This window comes from Lynx canadensis, chromosome A1, assembly GCF_007474595.2.
Source record: "Lynx canadensis isolate LIC74 chromosome A1, mLynCan4.pri.v2, whole genome shotgun sequence".
In the NCBI taxonomy this organism is placed as follows: domain Eukaryota; kingdom Metazoa; phylum Chordata; class Mammalia; order Carnivora; family Felidae; genus Lynx; species Lynx canadensis.
Genome location: NC_044303.2, coordinates 186,815,934 through 186,831,374, shown reverse-complemented (window position 1 = coordinate 186,831,374; position 15,441 = coordinate 186,815,934). Strand labels below are relative to the sequence as shown.

The 15,441-nt window shown below is 35.8% G+C and overlaps 1 protein-coding gene across 1 annotated transcript in view; it reads left to right on the top strand.

The window, feature by feature from the left end:
* GABRA1 (gamma-aminobutyric acid type A receptor subunit alpha1) overlaps positions 1-15,235 on the top strand; it is a 65,617-nt gene extending 50,382 nt beyond the window's left edge. The window contains exons 8-10 of the mRNA XM_030328019.1: positions 555-707; positions 6,469-6,671; positions 12,349-15,235. Of these exons, the coding sequence (XP_030183879.1) occupies positions 555-707; positions 6,469-6,671; positions 12,349-12,660 (668 nt within the window). The 3' untranslated portion in view covers positions 12,661-15,235. The remainder of the gene's footprint in view (positions 1-554; positions 708-6,468; positions 6,672-12,348) is intronic.
* Positions 15,236-15,441: the final 206 nt, after the last annotated feature.

Genomic DNA, 15,441 nt, shown 5'->3' with positions numbered 1-15,441 from the left:
AGAAACCCTGGGTATAGAACCCAGGGGATAGCTCACTCTCCTATTTCAAAGATCAGGCTTAAGCTAAATAACTTACTGAAGGTGACAGAGCTGCTGAAAGAAATTGTTGGTGTTGCGAGGAACTCCCCCAAGTTGGACACCAAAGCTTCTTCATTAGACAGCCTGAATGTCTTCCATAGTGGTAAACTGGGGATCTGATCTGTTCTAACCCATTAGTATGTGTCATCGGGGACTCACACATTGCCTTCATGGTCATTAAAGCCAATCTGTAAATAGATGCTCAGATATGTCTGAAATGTGTGATGTACCATGATAAGGTTCTGACAATATCTATGACATTTCTGGCACCTCAGTCTCATCCTCAGACCCGTCTTGGTGTGTTTTTGTAATATCTCTTTCCTTTCCTGGATAAAAGCTTTTCTCTTTGGGAACCAAATGTCACCTGGAGACAGGATAGGTCTAAAGAACAGGCTTTTGCTGCTGCTGGAAAAATTTAAAGATAACTTCTTTTCAAGGTCAAATTGTTTCACCTTACTGTCTGTTTTACCCTCTAGGAGAATATGTTGTAATGACCACTCATTTCCACCTGAAGAGAAAGATTGGCTACTTCGTTATTCAAACATACCTGCCATGCATAATGACGGTTATTCTCTCCCAAGTCTCTTTCTGGCTCAACAGAGAGTCTGTACCAGCAAGGACTGTCTTTGGTGAGTGCCAATTAACATTTGCATGCCGATTAACATGGAGGGCAAGTTATATCATATTGGTGACATTGCTGATGAAATGAAAAAGTAATTATACATTAAAATCTGAAGTTAGCACAATAGAAAGGTTCAAAGAGTTACCATTCTCATTATGGTATGATTTTTAAAAAACTTTTTCTCTAAATAGCAAAAGCTGTTTCTAGTGCATGTAGTTAGATGGAACTAATGAACATTTGATGTGATGTTTTGGGAGAGTTGAGGAATGAAGCAAACATAAAATACATGGTGATAGATGAAAAACAGAAATATTAATATTGAAATCATATATTGAGAATGTATAATCATGTATCAGTGTATTTTTGGAGAATCTGAGAAAATATCAGCAGAATTACTTCCTTACATATATGAAGGCAAGGATTCTTTAGGTAGGGAGAGCTCATGAATGACCATCATCAGTATAGAAATACCTCATTTTACCTCATGTGTGTGCTTCTGAAGAGTTTCAAATACACTTTTGTTTTTTCCTATCAAGATGTTTTAAATGTTCTATATGTTATGAGTTAAGGAAATCTAATTGCAATATTGTTTAAATTGTAACAAACTTTTTACTTATTGGAAAAATCACCCCCTAACTTATAATTTTAGAAGCTTGTATTTCATATAAAGAGGGATTTCCTGCCTGTATTGTAGTACACTATATTAATTTTACTTTAAAGACTGATGAAAACAAAATCTTCCATTACAAAAAATGAATTCATTGATTGATTCATACATTGATTCAGCGAACATTTCTTTGAAACCTACTGTGAGCTGCTACTATGTTGTAGGCATAGAATGCTACAGTGAACCGAACATATGTTGTAGGCATAGAATGCTACAGTGAACCGAACATAAACCGCTCCCCTTATGAAGATTGTATTCTGGAGCTTAAAATTTGAGTCACATTGAAAATCATAGATAATATTTATTGAATGCTCTTATATCAGGTTATATTATATAAACCTATATTCTCTTATTTAATGCTAAAAAATTCTATGTACTGTTATTATCCCTGTGTCATAGAAGAGAAAGCTAAAGAATAAGAAATTGGTTAACCTGCCCAAGAATAGCACCTTCAGAAGCTATTAGGTGAAGGTGTCTGTAGTAAGACCCAGACTCTCTCTTCGCTGTAGAGTTGGTGCCTTAATGACCATTCCAAACCAAAATCAATATGCTATATAGATGCAATGATGAGACATGAAATCAGGTGGTTGTGGGATTCATTTGGAAATAACAATCACATATTTATTGGTGAAATGTGAAATTATCAAGGTTTATTCTAAAACATCAACTAGGCACATGCTATATTTAAGCCTCTCTACCAGAGAATAAAAAACCTTAAGAAGCTTATAATCTAAATTGAGGATTATTCATGTGCCGAGATCCCTATGGCATCAATCTTCAATAACAGGCAAGGCATGAAAAATCTGTTATCTCATGAAAAAAACAAGACTTTGCTACGAGTGCCCAGGAAAGAGTCTTTTCTTTTGAACTTAGCAAAGTGCTTCCAGGTTGGAAATGACCAAATCTTTGCTCTGAGTGTAGTCTAGGAACATAACTGTATTAAGGTCTGGGATGGGGGCGCCTGGGTGGTTCAGTTGGTTGAGCATCTGACTCTTCGTTTCAGCTCAAGTCATAATCTTGAAATTTGTGGGCTCGAGCCCGGAGCCCCCACGTCGGGCTCTGTGTTGACAGTGCAGAGCCTGCTTAGGGTTCTCTCTCTCCCCCTTTTGCCACCCACCCCCACATCTCTAAAAATAAATAAATAAACATTAAAAAAGATCCCAGATGATTCAAGCTGCAGAGCACAAGAGTAGCTCATTTCAAATTCTTTCTTTAATTACCATTTGTTAATATTAACTAGTGTTGAAGCCACTTACTAGAACTGAAGATTGAACTCTTGTCAAGGTGCTTACTTCTATATGTATATTTAATTTGAGCCCTTTATTCACTGGAAATTGAAAAAGAAAGGGAATAGAGAAAATATTTTAATATTTGTGTTTATTTTTGTAGAATGAACCCAGAAGTGCAGTGAAAAAGTTATATTTATTTATTTATTTATTTATTTATTTATTTATTTATTTTAATGCTCACTCTCCCTCCTTCTTACCCTAATAAATTCTATCCTTCCTTTTTGGAAATTCTCTAAAGCATTTTGGAATCTTTTATAAGTCAAAACCCTTGCTCTTCACATTTCCAACAACGTGATATCTCAGCTAACTCATGCCCTTCTGGTGAACATAACTACGTGTTTGTAAACTCAGCTGTGGCAAGTATTTCTGTGTATCAAGTCATATATTTGTAACATTTTAAGTTCAATACAATCACTAGTACAATTTCTCTAGACCTTTAGCCTTTTAACATTTACTTAGTACACATGTTTCCATTGTTTTTAGTCTCAATTCAGCACATTCCTCTGTGCTGTGTCAGATGCCTGACAGGGTCATGGATATTTAAAGAAAAAATATACAAAGGAAAAAGAAAAAAAAAAGTTGTTCTTTCTAACAGGTTAGTATAAGGTTGAAGAATGCAGCAAAGTCAAAGCCTGTTTTATGTCTTAAAACATCATTTTGATGGTCCATGCTGTCATTTAGAGGCAGTGTTGTCCTGTAATTTTGTTGCCACATAGGTCCAAGTTTTAGATCCAATCTTCATTTTTCAAAGATTCAGTTGCCTGTAAAATGAGAGAGCAATTAAAGTAAAATAGTGCTTTTTAAAATATTGAGAGAAATAAAATATATGCATTGTCAGATTGAGTTCTTGGAACTTTTAATAGGTGCTCAACACAGTTTTTTTTCCTTTCTCTGCCCCTGTAGCAAGTGTTGGAAGACCACACACACACACACACACACACACACCTCTGTTTATGCTACTCTTCACTCTTAATTTACCAATACATTTAAAGAACACCCATTCCCAAATTACTTCTGACAGTTGTCTACATGAACCAAAATTAAAAAAAAAAAAAAAATGAAATTCACTGCAGCAGAGATTTACTAACAAGGACCAAAGTTGTCAATAATAATAGCCATTGGGGCACTTGGGTGGCTCAGTCGGTTAAGGATCCGGCTTCAGCTCAAGTCATGATCTTGCGGCTCATGAGTTCAAGTCCCATGTCGGGCTCTGTGCTGACAGCTCAGAGCCTGGAGCCTGCCTCAGATTCTGTCTCCCTCTCTGTCTTTGCCCCTACCCCACTCATGCTCTGTCTCTGTCTCTCTCTCAAAAGTAAATAAAAACATTAAAAAACATTAAAAAAATAATAGTAGCCATTAGCTTTGTTCTTGGTATCAGGCTTAATACTAAACACTTTTTTTTACAGTATTTTATTTAATATTCATAATATCCCTCTGAGTTAGACTTATTAAAATTAATTTTAAAAGATATAATTTTCTTAATATTTATTTATTATTTGTGAGAGAGAGAGAGAGCACGAGTGGGAGAGGGACCGAGGATCCCAAGCAGGCTTCATGATGACAGCAGCAAGCCCGATGTGGGGCTCAAATTCATAAGCTGTGAGATCACAACCTGAGACGAAAAGACAACAGGAATGCCTTAGTGGCTCAGTTGGTTAAATGTCCGACTTCAGCTCAGGTCATGATCTTGTGGTTCATTAGTTAGAGCCCTGTGTCAGACTCTGCTGACAGCTCAGAGCCTGGAGCCTGCTTTGGATTCTGTGTCTCCCTCTCTTGTCCCTCCCTCTACTCATGCTCTCTGTCTCTCAAAAATAAATAAGCATTAAAATTAAAAAAAAAAAAGTTCAGGATTGTGAGGCAGTTTTCCCAAGGTCATTCAGCAATTACAGAGTTGGGATTTGAACTGGGTTGTTCAGTTCCTCAAATACTGACATTTAATTACTTTGCTCTTAGCTCTAGTTAATATTGATATGTAAATTTAAGAACTGTTTACCGGCCAATATTTCTTAAACCATTTGTTGGTTATATAATACAGATAATTCCCCAGAACTTTCTGTAACACCTCCAAAATTTAGAGTAAGTCTGCTCCCTATATCTGTGACCATGTATCAAAAAAATATGATTTAATAAAAGTCTCAATGTTTCTTTTTAATCTTGTCACTCCCTAACATAGTTACAAAGATCATCTACCTTAAAATTCATGGAAAACTAGGAAATACTGGATGGCATAAAGCAGCTTAGAAAAATTAGTCACCTACCAGCTGTGTGACACTGCTGATTCTCTAAATATTAATCCAAAAGGGTAATCATAGATATGAGTTTTACATGAGATGACAGTATCTTCCATGGAAATAATTTACCATCTTTAAAATTCTTTTACCTATTATTACATTTAATCCTCAAGTAATCTTGTGAAAAATTGTACAGAAGTTTCTCTGATAATTTTAACAATTATAGATAGTTGAGAGAATGAAATCTAAATCACCCCTTTTACAGATGTGGAGACTGAGGTCCCTACAAGTAAGTTTGCCTACTTGAGGCCATAGAGCTAGTAAGTGGTAAGGTTGGGACTAGTCACTGGAAGAGGTTAGAAGTCTTTCTATACCATGCAGCCTGAGCCACCCCGATGGGACTACTGTGAGTTTTTTGATACATTTTCAAATGGCTTAAGAGGTACATTACAATGCTTCTGTTATAGGGTTTTGCATATAGTAGGTTGATTGTATCAATTTATTAAATGAACATTAATGGATATCATTCACATACCAACTCATAATTGTCTAAATAAGCTAAAAACAACTGGCTTGAAAACTGCTTTGAATATAGGTAACATTAATCACTAGGAATGGATTCACAGAATCGGGCAAATGAGGCAGCATTACCAAAAAAAAGGGGAAAGATTGTGGACATTTGAATCAGACAAACTTGTGTTCGTATTTTTGTCTTGCCACTTCTGAGCTGTATAACCTCAAGCAAATGACATGCAACTTATTTCAGGAATTTCTTCAAAAGAGGAGCTGTTTTATTTTATTATATTAATGTTTATTTATTTATTTTTGAGAGAGTGAGTGGGGAAGGGGCAGAGAGAAAGGGAGACAGAGAATCCCAAGTAGACTCCACACTGTAAGCACAGAGCCCAATGCAGAGCTTGAAATCACGAACTGTTTGATCATGACCTGAACCAAAATCAAGAGTAGGAGGCTCAACCAACTGAGCTACCCAGGTGCCCCAAAGAGGAGCTATTTTAGAATTAGGGGGAAAATAGTATAAAAGCAGAAAAGTTAACAATGTAGCAAAATATTATCCTAAAATAATTCAATTATCTATCAATTATTGATTAACAAGAAGCTACTAGCTTCTTGGTTTATACATTTAGGATATGCAGATAGAATATTAAACAGAGATGAGGATAAACAATTTCTTGTGGATCAGAGACAATGAAGATCTATGCTTTCTGTTTGAAAGCGCTGGGGACAGTGAGACAGTATTGTTTCCTTCCCTGCCCAGGACACCTTGTTCAAGGTGCCCGTTTAAGGGAATTCATGATTTTATTAACAGCTTCTCGGTAGCAGAGCAGTTTATCTCTCCAAGAGATCCCCCTCAATACTGCCATACCATGAACTATACACTACACTGGGGTTGTATTAAAACTCATTCATCCCAAACCAACATGGGATGATTAAAAAACAACAACAACAACAACCCACTGTATCTATGGCACTGTTGGTTACCTTTTGCACAAGTAGGTTGGCCTCCAGTGATCAAATTTTGCAGTATGAACCTACAAATTCACTTAATTTCTCTCTTTACAGGGGTAACAACTGTGCTCACCATGACAACTTTGAGTATCAGTGCCAGAAATTCCCTTCCGAAGGTGGCTTATGCAACTGCAATGGATTGGTTCATTGCAGTGTGCTATGCCTTTGTGTTCTCGGCTCTGATCGAGTTTGCCACAGTAAATTATTTCACCAAGAGAGGTTATGCATGGGATGGCAAAAGTGTGGTTCCAGAAAAGGTAAATGCTTTAAGATCCCCTGTAATGCATCACTGGTATGTCTTATTAGCCCTGTGAGATGGCATGTTCAGACTTTGGGAAATGGCTGAAGAATGCAGAGACAGGGTGATGAGGATTCTTTGTTTCTTATATCATCAATGACTATGTGCTATGGTAATTTTGGTAGTGCTAAAGAGAGGGGTTGTTTGAGTGGGCAGATGGGCAGAGCAGAGTAGAGTAAGGAGATCATAGAGAGATGAAGGAGAACATTTCTACTCAAGTATGCTTTCCTGTGCCCTCCATCGATTTGAGAACAGCTTTAATCAACCTGACATTAGGAGCTAATAAAGCTATGCCATTATAATTTTTAGAATTTGAAAATCATAGCCTTTTGGTCGTTTTCTGAGCCTAATCACCTTGTTCATAAATATTATGACTATAATGCCTCAGTGGAATTGAGTTTGTGAGATGCATTATCTCCAATTTTCAGTAAAGCAAGGGGCAACAAATATATTTCTTTCCCCAAATTAGAGTTTTGCTTTAAGGATCATACACAGAAATCACAGAAAAATTCTTCTTTGTAGAAAATTATGAAGTACAGCTCATTACTGTTTTTCTAAATTAGAACCTATTCTAGAGTGTATTTTAAAGCACATGAAAGAAGGATATTTCTACTTCTGTGGCTTGAAAGTAAAGTATGTCAAAATGCAGGTGAACCTTCAGATGGTAGAAAGAAGGTCAAAGTCAGAGACACAGAGATTGTAAGACATCTAGAAGTAATTTAGAAGAATTCACTCTATAGTAATTTTCCCAAAATTCTGTTCCTCAGAGTACTAATCTCATGAGATAGTCCCTAAAAATAAAGTTGTGTGGTTGAATACACTTATATAATGGTGTATACTATATCACAGAGTCACAATATATTTGAGAATCTGAAAGGGTCTATAGTAAAGAAGTTAATTTAATGGTGTTTTCCTCATAGCTCTACAGATGTACTAGAAAAAGGAATGCTTGTGGTGGAAACATCTACCGTATTTAAATGAATTTATAGTGTTACTGATTATAAGATGAGTCATTAATATATGCATATGAAAGAAAATATACTGCCAAGTAAAAGCCCTTTTAGATCTACCCCAGATGAATCAGCTGAACACCCCCATGCTCTCCTACACAGGTAAAAGCGAAGGAAGGCTCTGTGTAGAATGCACTGTGGCAGCCAACAGTACCCGAACCACACCCTCAAAATTTGCCTTCCCTTGAAACATGCTTGGCAAGTATTAAAAAAAAAATCTGAATTTTCAAACCAAGAACCTTGGCTCAGGTTCAGTAGAGAGAGGAGATAAGACAAAGGGATTGTGTTTACTAGTTGGAGAGAGGAATGAAAAGAGTGACGACAGAGTAATTGTCAAATACTTACTTTAGCCACTGATGGCCTCCATTTGTCCTAGAAAAGAAGAGCAGCCCAAAGGAGAGAGAGCCAAACATAGAGATGGGTAATCATAAGACACTACCAGTCGTAAGACATAGCCCAGAGTCATAGATGTGAACAATTTTTAAATGCACATCTTAGAATCACTGGAATAGTCTACTAAAGTTCTTCAGAATTAATGATATGCAAACGTGGGTGATATGCAACTGAAGTGATGTGCAAACATTGGAAAAAATTGCTTTTCTGTCTTAATACTTTGCTGCATGAGACCAGTGTCTTTCTGATTCTGGCTCATCAGTATTGGTTGTTAGTGATTTGTTACATGAATTTGGTCTGGAAAACATAGAATTTAGGTTGCAGCATTGGTTGAGCTCACAGGTAAGTTTATATTTATCTCTGTCTGATGCTGTATTAGGTTTCCAAGTCCTGTGTCTTAATGAAAATATTCTAGGGGCGCCTGGGTGGCGCAGTCGGTTAAGCGTCCGACTTCAGCCAGGTCACGATCTCACGGTCCGTGAGTTCGAGCCCCGCGTCGGGCTCTGGGCTGATGGCTCAGAGCCTGGAGCCTGTTTCCGATTCTGTGTCTCCCTCTCTCTCTGCCCCTCCCCCGTTCATGCTCTGTCTCTCTCTGTCCCAAAAATAAATAAACGTTGAAAAAAAAAAATTAAAAAAAAAAAAAAAAAAAAAAAAAAAAAAAAAAGAAAATATTCTAATCTCTATCAGTCTATAGTCTATGTTATTCAGTATATAAATGTAGATATAGGTATAGTCATATCCTACCTATATATACACACACATATATATTTATCAGCGAATCATCTATATCTATCATCCTAAGAAGAAAGACAATATTTTCTGTAAATTATCTATGCCTCTGTAAAAATCTTCCCCAGGGATTTGACAGTTTGATTTGCTTATTACAGGGAGTGTGATCACAATGTGACCCAGGTCTCATTTTGACATTCAGAGAGGATGAATAAAATATTTTTTGTATGACCAGATGAGTGCATTCTATGATCAGGAGAGTTAAATTTCAGTCTCTAACATGATATAACTTGAAAATAAAAAGAAAATTTCCATAAGTCATCACATTATCAAGTCAACATTCAGTAGCCGGCTTAAGATCCATTCTCATATACTAAATTGCTGAAAGAAACACCAGCTTCTTAGAGAATATGGGGAGCTTAACGTTCTTAAAAATTAAAAAAAAAAAGTTAAGTGCTCTTTCCTGATAAGCCAACCAGATATTTCTCAATATGTTATTCAACTTGATGTTGCAAATAAAAGCACTTAACTTGATAAATTTTAGTATTCTAGTGCTGGAGTACTATAATAATTTGGCACTGGGAGAAATGAAATCTATTAATAATATAAACTCTCCTCCAAGAATTATTCTTCTTGCTGATTACCCATTTCAGCTTATCTAATAGGGTGTCTGTCATTCAACAAGTTTTGGTTAGATTGGAACCCATTGCCTCTCTTCAACATCAGAGTACATATACATTTTATCTAAAGGACATGCATGCTTGTATTCTGCAATATTAGAATTCTTATTTTTTAAGAAGTGGACTATTACAAGTTCAGTTTGGCTGTTTAACTGTGTTGAAACAAACCATATCTTTTTTTAATTCTAGTACGGTGACAAAAAATGTTACATTACTTCAGGCCTACAACATAGTGATTCAGCAACTCTACACCTTAATGCTATGCTCACCACATGTGTAGCTACCAAGTCACCATACAATGCCATTATCATACCATTCACTATATTCCCTATGCTGTGCCTTTATTCTCATGACTCATTCCATAACTGGAAGCCTGTATCTCCCACTCCCCTTTCCCCATTTTGCCTTCCCCCCTCTGTATTTGCCTACCCTATTCTGTATTTGTGGGTCTGTTTCTGCTTTGTGCTTATTTATTCATTTGTTTTGGTTTTTTGGATTCCACATATAAGTGAAATCATGTGGTATTTGTCTTTCTCTGTGTAACTTACTAAACCATATCTATTTTTGACCTGTAGTCATTTTGACAGTGAAAGAGAGAATTACTTTTACTTGCCTCAGTTTTGTACAAATAATTATGGAACTTTCTGTCATTCTTCATAAAGCTTAACCAAATCTGTCTTCACTATAAAATAGGAGTACAGTTAGAGTGAGTGGCCTTACTTTTTATGATGTAATACTAGAAAAAAACAATTTCTGGGCTTTCTGTTGTTTTCCTAATGTAATGTTTACAGATTTTTTTTTTAATTTTTTTTTTAACGTTTATTTATTTTTGAGACAGAGAGACAGAGCATGAACGGGGGAGGGTCAGAGAGAGAGGGAGACACAGAATCTGAAACAGGCTCCAGGCTGTCAGCGCAGAGCTTGACGCGGGGCTCGAACTCACGGACCTTGAGATCATGACCTGAGCCGAAGTCGGCCGCTTAACCGACTGAGCCACCCAGGCGCCCCTAATGTTTACAGATTTGAAGGAGGGGAAAAGGTAACAGAGACATCACAGGGCTGGATAATAAAGAAATTAACCTGTTAAAATTAACTAGTATTTCTTGTGAAGAGCATCAGGTCTTTTGGTAGTAAAATTTTATTCTGATTCAATAATAAAAATGCGGATTATTCAGAGAACATTGAGTCTGGTTGGCTAAGTTTAGCTGTTCATCAGTATTCTCTATACCTTTTTGGAACATCAGTAACCAGACTCCACTTCTGGTTTTCTGATTCAAAATATGAGATTGTGCCCAAGATATTTGCCCTTTAAAAGTGTTTAACTAGTGATTTAGTGTGCACAAAAGAATGAGAACTACTCTTCTAAACTACTGCTATCCAACAGAAACATGTGAGCCACAAATGTGAATGATGTATATAATTTAAAATTTTCTATTAGCTTTTTTCAAAAGTACAAATCAGGGAAATTAATTTTTTTTTGTTTTCTTTTTCAAGTTTTGATTTAATTTCCAGTTAGTTAACATATAGTGTAATATTAGTTTTAGGTATAGAATTTAGTGATTTAGTAATATGATTTTACCAATATATCCAAAATAGCATCTTTATAATGTGTAAACAATAAAAATCATTATTAAAGAGATATATTGCATTCTTTTCCTTTTTTTATACTAGGCCTTCAAAATCCTGTGTGCATTTTTATACTTACACACATCTCAGAGTAGCGATGTTTCAAGTGCTCAATAGTCACAAGTGGCTAATGACAGTATATCAGACCACATAGCTGTGAACAATGATCCACTACATTTTTTGGAAATGTCTATATGATAGAAACCCCAAGAAATGCTGCAGTTGTGCAGATAACATTGACAAGCCGCTGACATTGAACAAGAAATTGGCTTCAAGATACCCTGAATAACTGTTTTATCATTTGCCCACTTGCAACCTGGGGAGAAGGAGCAAATAATTGTTGTCTCAGCAACTCATCGCTGCAAAACAAACCACTTCAAAATTTAGTGACCTACAGCAACCTCCAGGCGTGTGGGGCTGGGAGCAACCTGGTGGTACTTCTATTAGGATATGGGCTCACCAACATGGTTGCAGTAAACTGGAGACTCCATCAGGAGCAGAGGATCCACAATGGCCTCTCACTCATCTGGGGCCTGACACTGGGACTAGGCTTCTCACTGTACATGGTCTCTGGTCACTCAGTTTTCTAGTCCAAGCTAATTCATGAGGCAGTAATGTTTTCAGAGGGTAAATGCTGAGGCTGCAAAGCTTCTTGATAGGCCCCTAACATGGCATCACATCACTCTACCTCTTGATAGGGAAGCCTGGAAAATACTGTGTCTGCATTTTTCCCCCAGCTTTATTGAGATATGTGACACATGATATTGTGTAAGTTTGAGGTATACCATGTAGTTGATATGATTGATGATACATTCATATATTATGAAGTCATTACTACCCTACCCTACCCTACTACTGTCTCCATCCCATCACAAAGTTACCATTTTTTTTTTTTGTGGTGAGAACATTTAAGACTTAGCCTTAGCAACATTCAAGTATATGATATGTATTTAGTATATCATAGTATATGATAAGTATATGTATGTTTCTAGGTATAATCACCATCCTGTACAGTAGATGCCCAAACTTGTCAATCTTATAACTGGGCATTTGTGTCTGCATTTTTAATTTGTCTCAATAAAGCAGGTATACATTCCATTTCTTACATGTTAATCAAAGTATAGATTTTGCTCAGCAACTTATAAACTTCCTTCCCACAGTTTACTGAACAAAATGCTTTTACTCTTTCCTTCGACAGCCAAAGAAAGTGAAGGATCCTCTCATTAAGAAAAACAACACTTATGCTCCAACAGCAACCAGCTATACCCCGAATTTGGCCAGGGGTGACCCTGGCTTAGCCACGATTGCTAAAAGTGCAACCATAGAACCCAAAGAAGTCAAGCCGGAAACAAAACCACCAGAACCCAAGAAAACCTTTAACAGTGTCAGCAAAATTGACCGACTGTCAAGAATAGCCTTCCCGCTGCTATTCGGAATCTTTAACTTGGTCTACTGGGCTACATATTTAAACAGAGAGCCTCAGCTGAAAGCCCCCACCCCACATCAATAAGTCCTTCTATTCACATTCCGTTGTTCAGTCTTCTGCACTGGGAATTGCTTTCTGTTCTCAACGCGGTGATTCCCATCTGCTTTCTTGCCTCTGTCTTAAAGAATTTGAAGGTTTCCTTATTTCCATAATTCATACGAGAACAACAGACCCCTGTCCAGCAGTCCAGAGCAAAGCAGAACATACAGCTGAGAGACAGGATTCTGAGAGAGGAAGCGAGAGAGAAAAATCACGACAGAAGGAGACAGAATGAAACAGAGAGGAAAGGTGGGGAAGGAGGTCCAAGCTATGAGGGAAAGTAGAAGGAAAATAAAACTTAAGTCTGTAACTCCAGGTCATTTGTAGATATTTATTTCCAAATATTCTAAAAAAAAGATACTGTATATGTCAAAAATATTTTTATGTGGAGGTGTTTCAAAGAATACATTATAAATGTTTAATGACAACAGTTTTAAAAATCTATGTCTTTATTGCACAAACTACAGTGTGCTTACATTTTGTTTTGTTTTTTGAACGGATGTATAGCTTTAACACTTTGTTTCCAAAGCTAAAGATCCCAATTTTTTTTCCTCCTTTTAAAAATGGATAGTGCATTATATTGCTGTTAAATGCTATTTTAGAATCCATGGAGATTGCATAAGCAAACGTACAGTTCCTTAAGCATTTAATCCAAAAAAGAGAAATGCTTTAAATAGGCTACTTCATCATCATCTGAGCTTTTACCACTTGCTTCGATGAGAAATCATTTTAACAGAGACATACACTCAATAAAAACTAAAAACTAAAAAAAAAATATTAATAAAAATGAAATAAAACAATTAAAAATATTCCCTTTGGCACCTTGTCTATATCCAGATAGCACATGGGTCCAATAATCACTTGATACTCATTATGAAGATGTTTTTAGAGAGGCAAACCTATTTTGCAAGCTCTAGAATTGTTGAATGTATTATTTTATATAACAGTACATTAAAAGCTTTAGATTGAAATTTATGATTAGTAAACAAATATAGACTATATAAACAAATTATATATGTAAATATACAGCATGAGATTGTACATTTTTTACTTTTTTAAAGTTGTGTTCTTAAAATATTGTGTAGGACTCACCGCTCTTAGCTGTTAGAATGTTGTTAAGTGCTATATGGAAATACCTTTAGAGCCTGCATTAAAAACAGAACAGCCTGTGGGAATCAGATGGAATTTAAAATATAAAGTCTACTTATGTAGAGAAAGCTTGTAATTTCGAACTATTATCTGGGGTACAGTAGTAAATCAGCTGCTATCTGCTCAAGTCATGCCACATTTCCCTATTTTAGGCTCTTGTAAAATAGAAAGAAAATGGAAAAGCATTAGTTGGAGCTAGAAGATCAACTGTATATTATCGCTATATTTGCTGATACCAATTATTTCAATAAGTGTTGTACCATATGTAGCATTAAATATAAAAATACATGAAAGAATGTACAGGAAATAGCTTTTATTGAGTAACATTATTACATTTCATTTATACTGTAGCAATATATTTGTAGGTATACTATGTAAGGGCTTTAACTATAGGAGGTCCATTAATACTCCCTATAAAAATTCTGGTCTGTTTCATTACTTCCCAGAAGTTTTAGAGATGAATATTTATGCAGAAGGTATTTTTGAAGTCTCCTTTTGTCTAACAGAATTTCAGAGATGTTTAAAATTAGCATCCAGAATCCACAGGTCATAGTCTAACCACACTTAAAATGCTACGACATATAAACCTATCAGCATAATTGCCAAATAAGTCCATTGGGATCCATATCCAACTTTTGAGCAATGTTTCTTTCAAAAAGCTGCTATCCAATGATGTAGGAAAAAACACAGTTTGTGTTTTCCTAAGCAAACTCTGGTTTTCTTTTTAAATGTGCTTTATTGTTTGATTTGGTCCTGCCTAAATTCAATGAGCTAGGCCAATAAAGACTGAACCAAGGACGTTTCATCCTCTGGTATCATGTGTAGATATCATGTATAGAAAATAAAAAATATATATATATGGCTCTAACATCCGTGTTGCTGTTTATATCTGTTATTTTTCGGCGTTAACTTAATGTGTTTATTAAGAGCATTTTATCTTCCAGACTCCTCACGCCTAACATTTGGTCTGTATTTTACTCATTAGATGTGAATATTTCTTATTAGTCTGCTTTCTGCTATGCAATGATTGCATTTCTATCATTTCTTAGTTTGTTAGTGTGTGTGGATAGTATTCTATTGTATAAATTGACTGCACAATTTATCAAAGATAAATTATTCTATGTAGCTTTTCTACAGTGCTTTGCTAAACCATGTAATACTAGTTAAGTCTTCCTTGAAAATAAAGATACACTCTTATAGAGGACAGTTCCTGTTTATTCCCAGGAACATTTTTTAAAAGATGACGCTGAATGTTTATTGCACCTCAGTGCAGTGAAGTGGCAATAAAACCTAACATGAATCGAGGTTGTTTATGGCAGATGCATGTATTGCTTTACAGAGTTTAGCAAAAGCTCTTAATTTTATGTCATACTGTATTCTATTATAACAATAAAGCTAACATTATTCAATAACAAAATGGAATGCTTGACTCTCTTTTCATATTATCAATAGGACCTACCAACGACTCGTTTTAAACATTTTCACATAGGAGCACCTAAAAGTGCCAAGTGCTAGCAAGAATCTCGGGTACAGAGAAGAATTTTGAACATGTATAAATAGTATGACTCTAAACTGTGGTTTTAATTGAATCACTTTTACAAAGAGGAGTTATGAAAC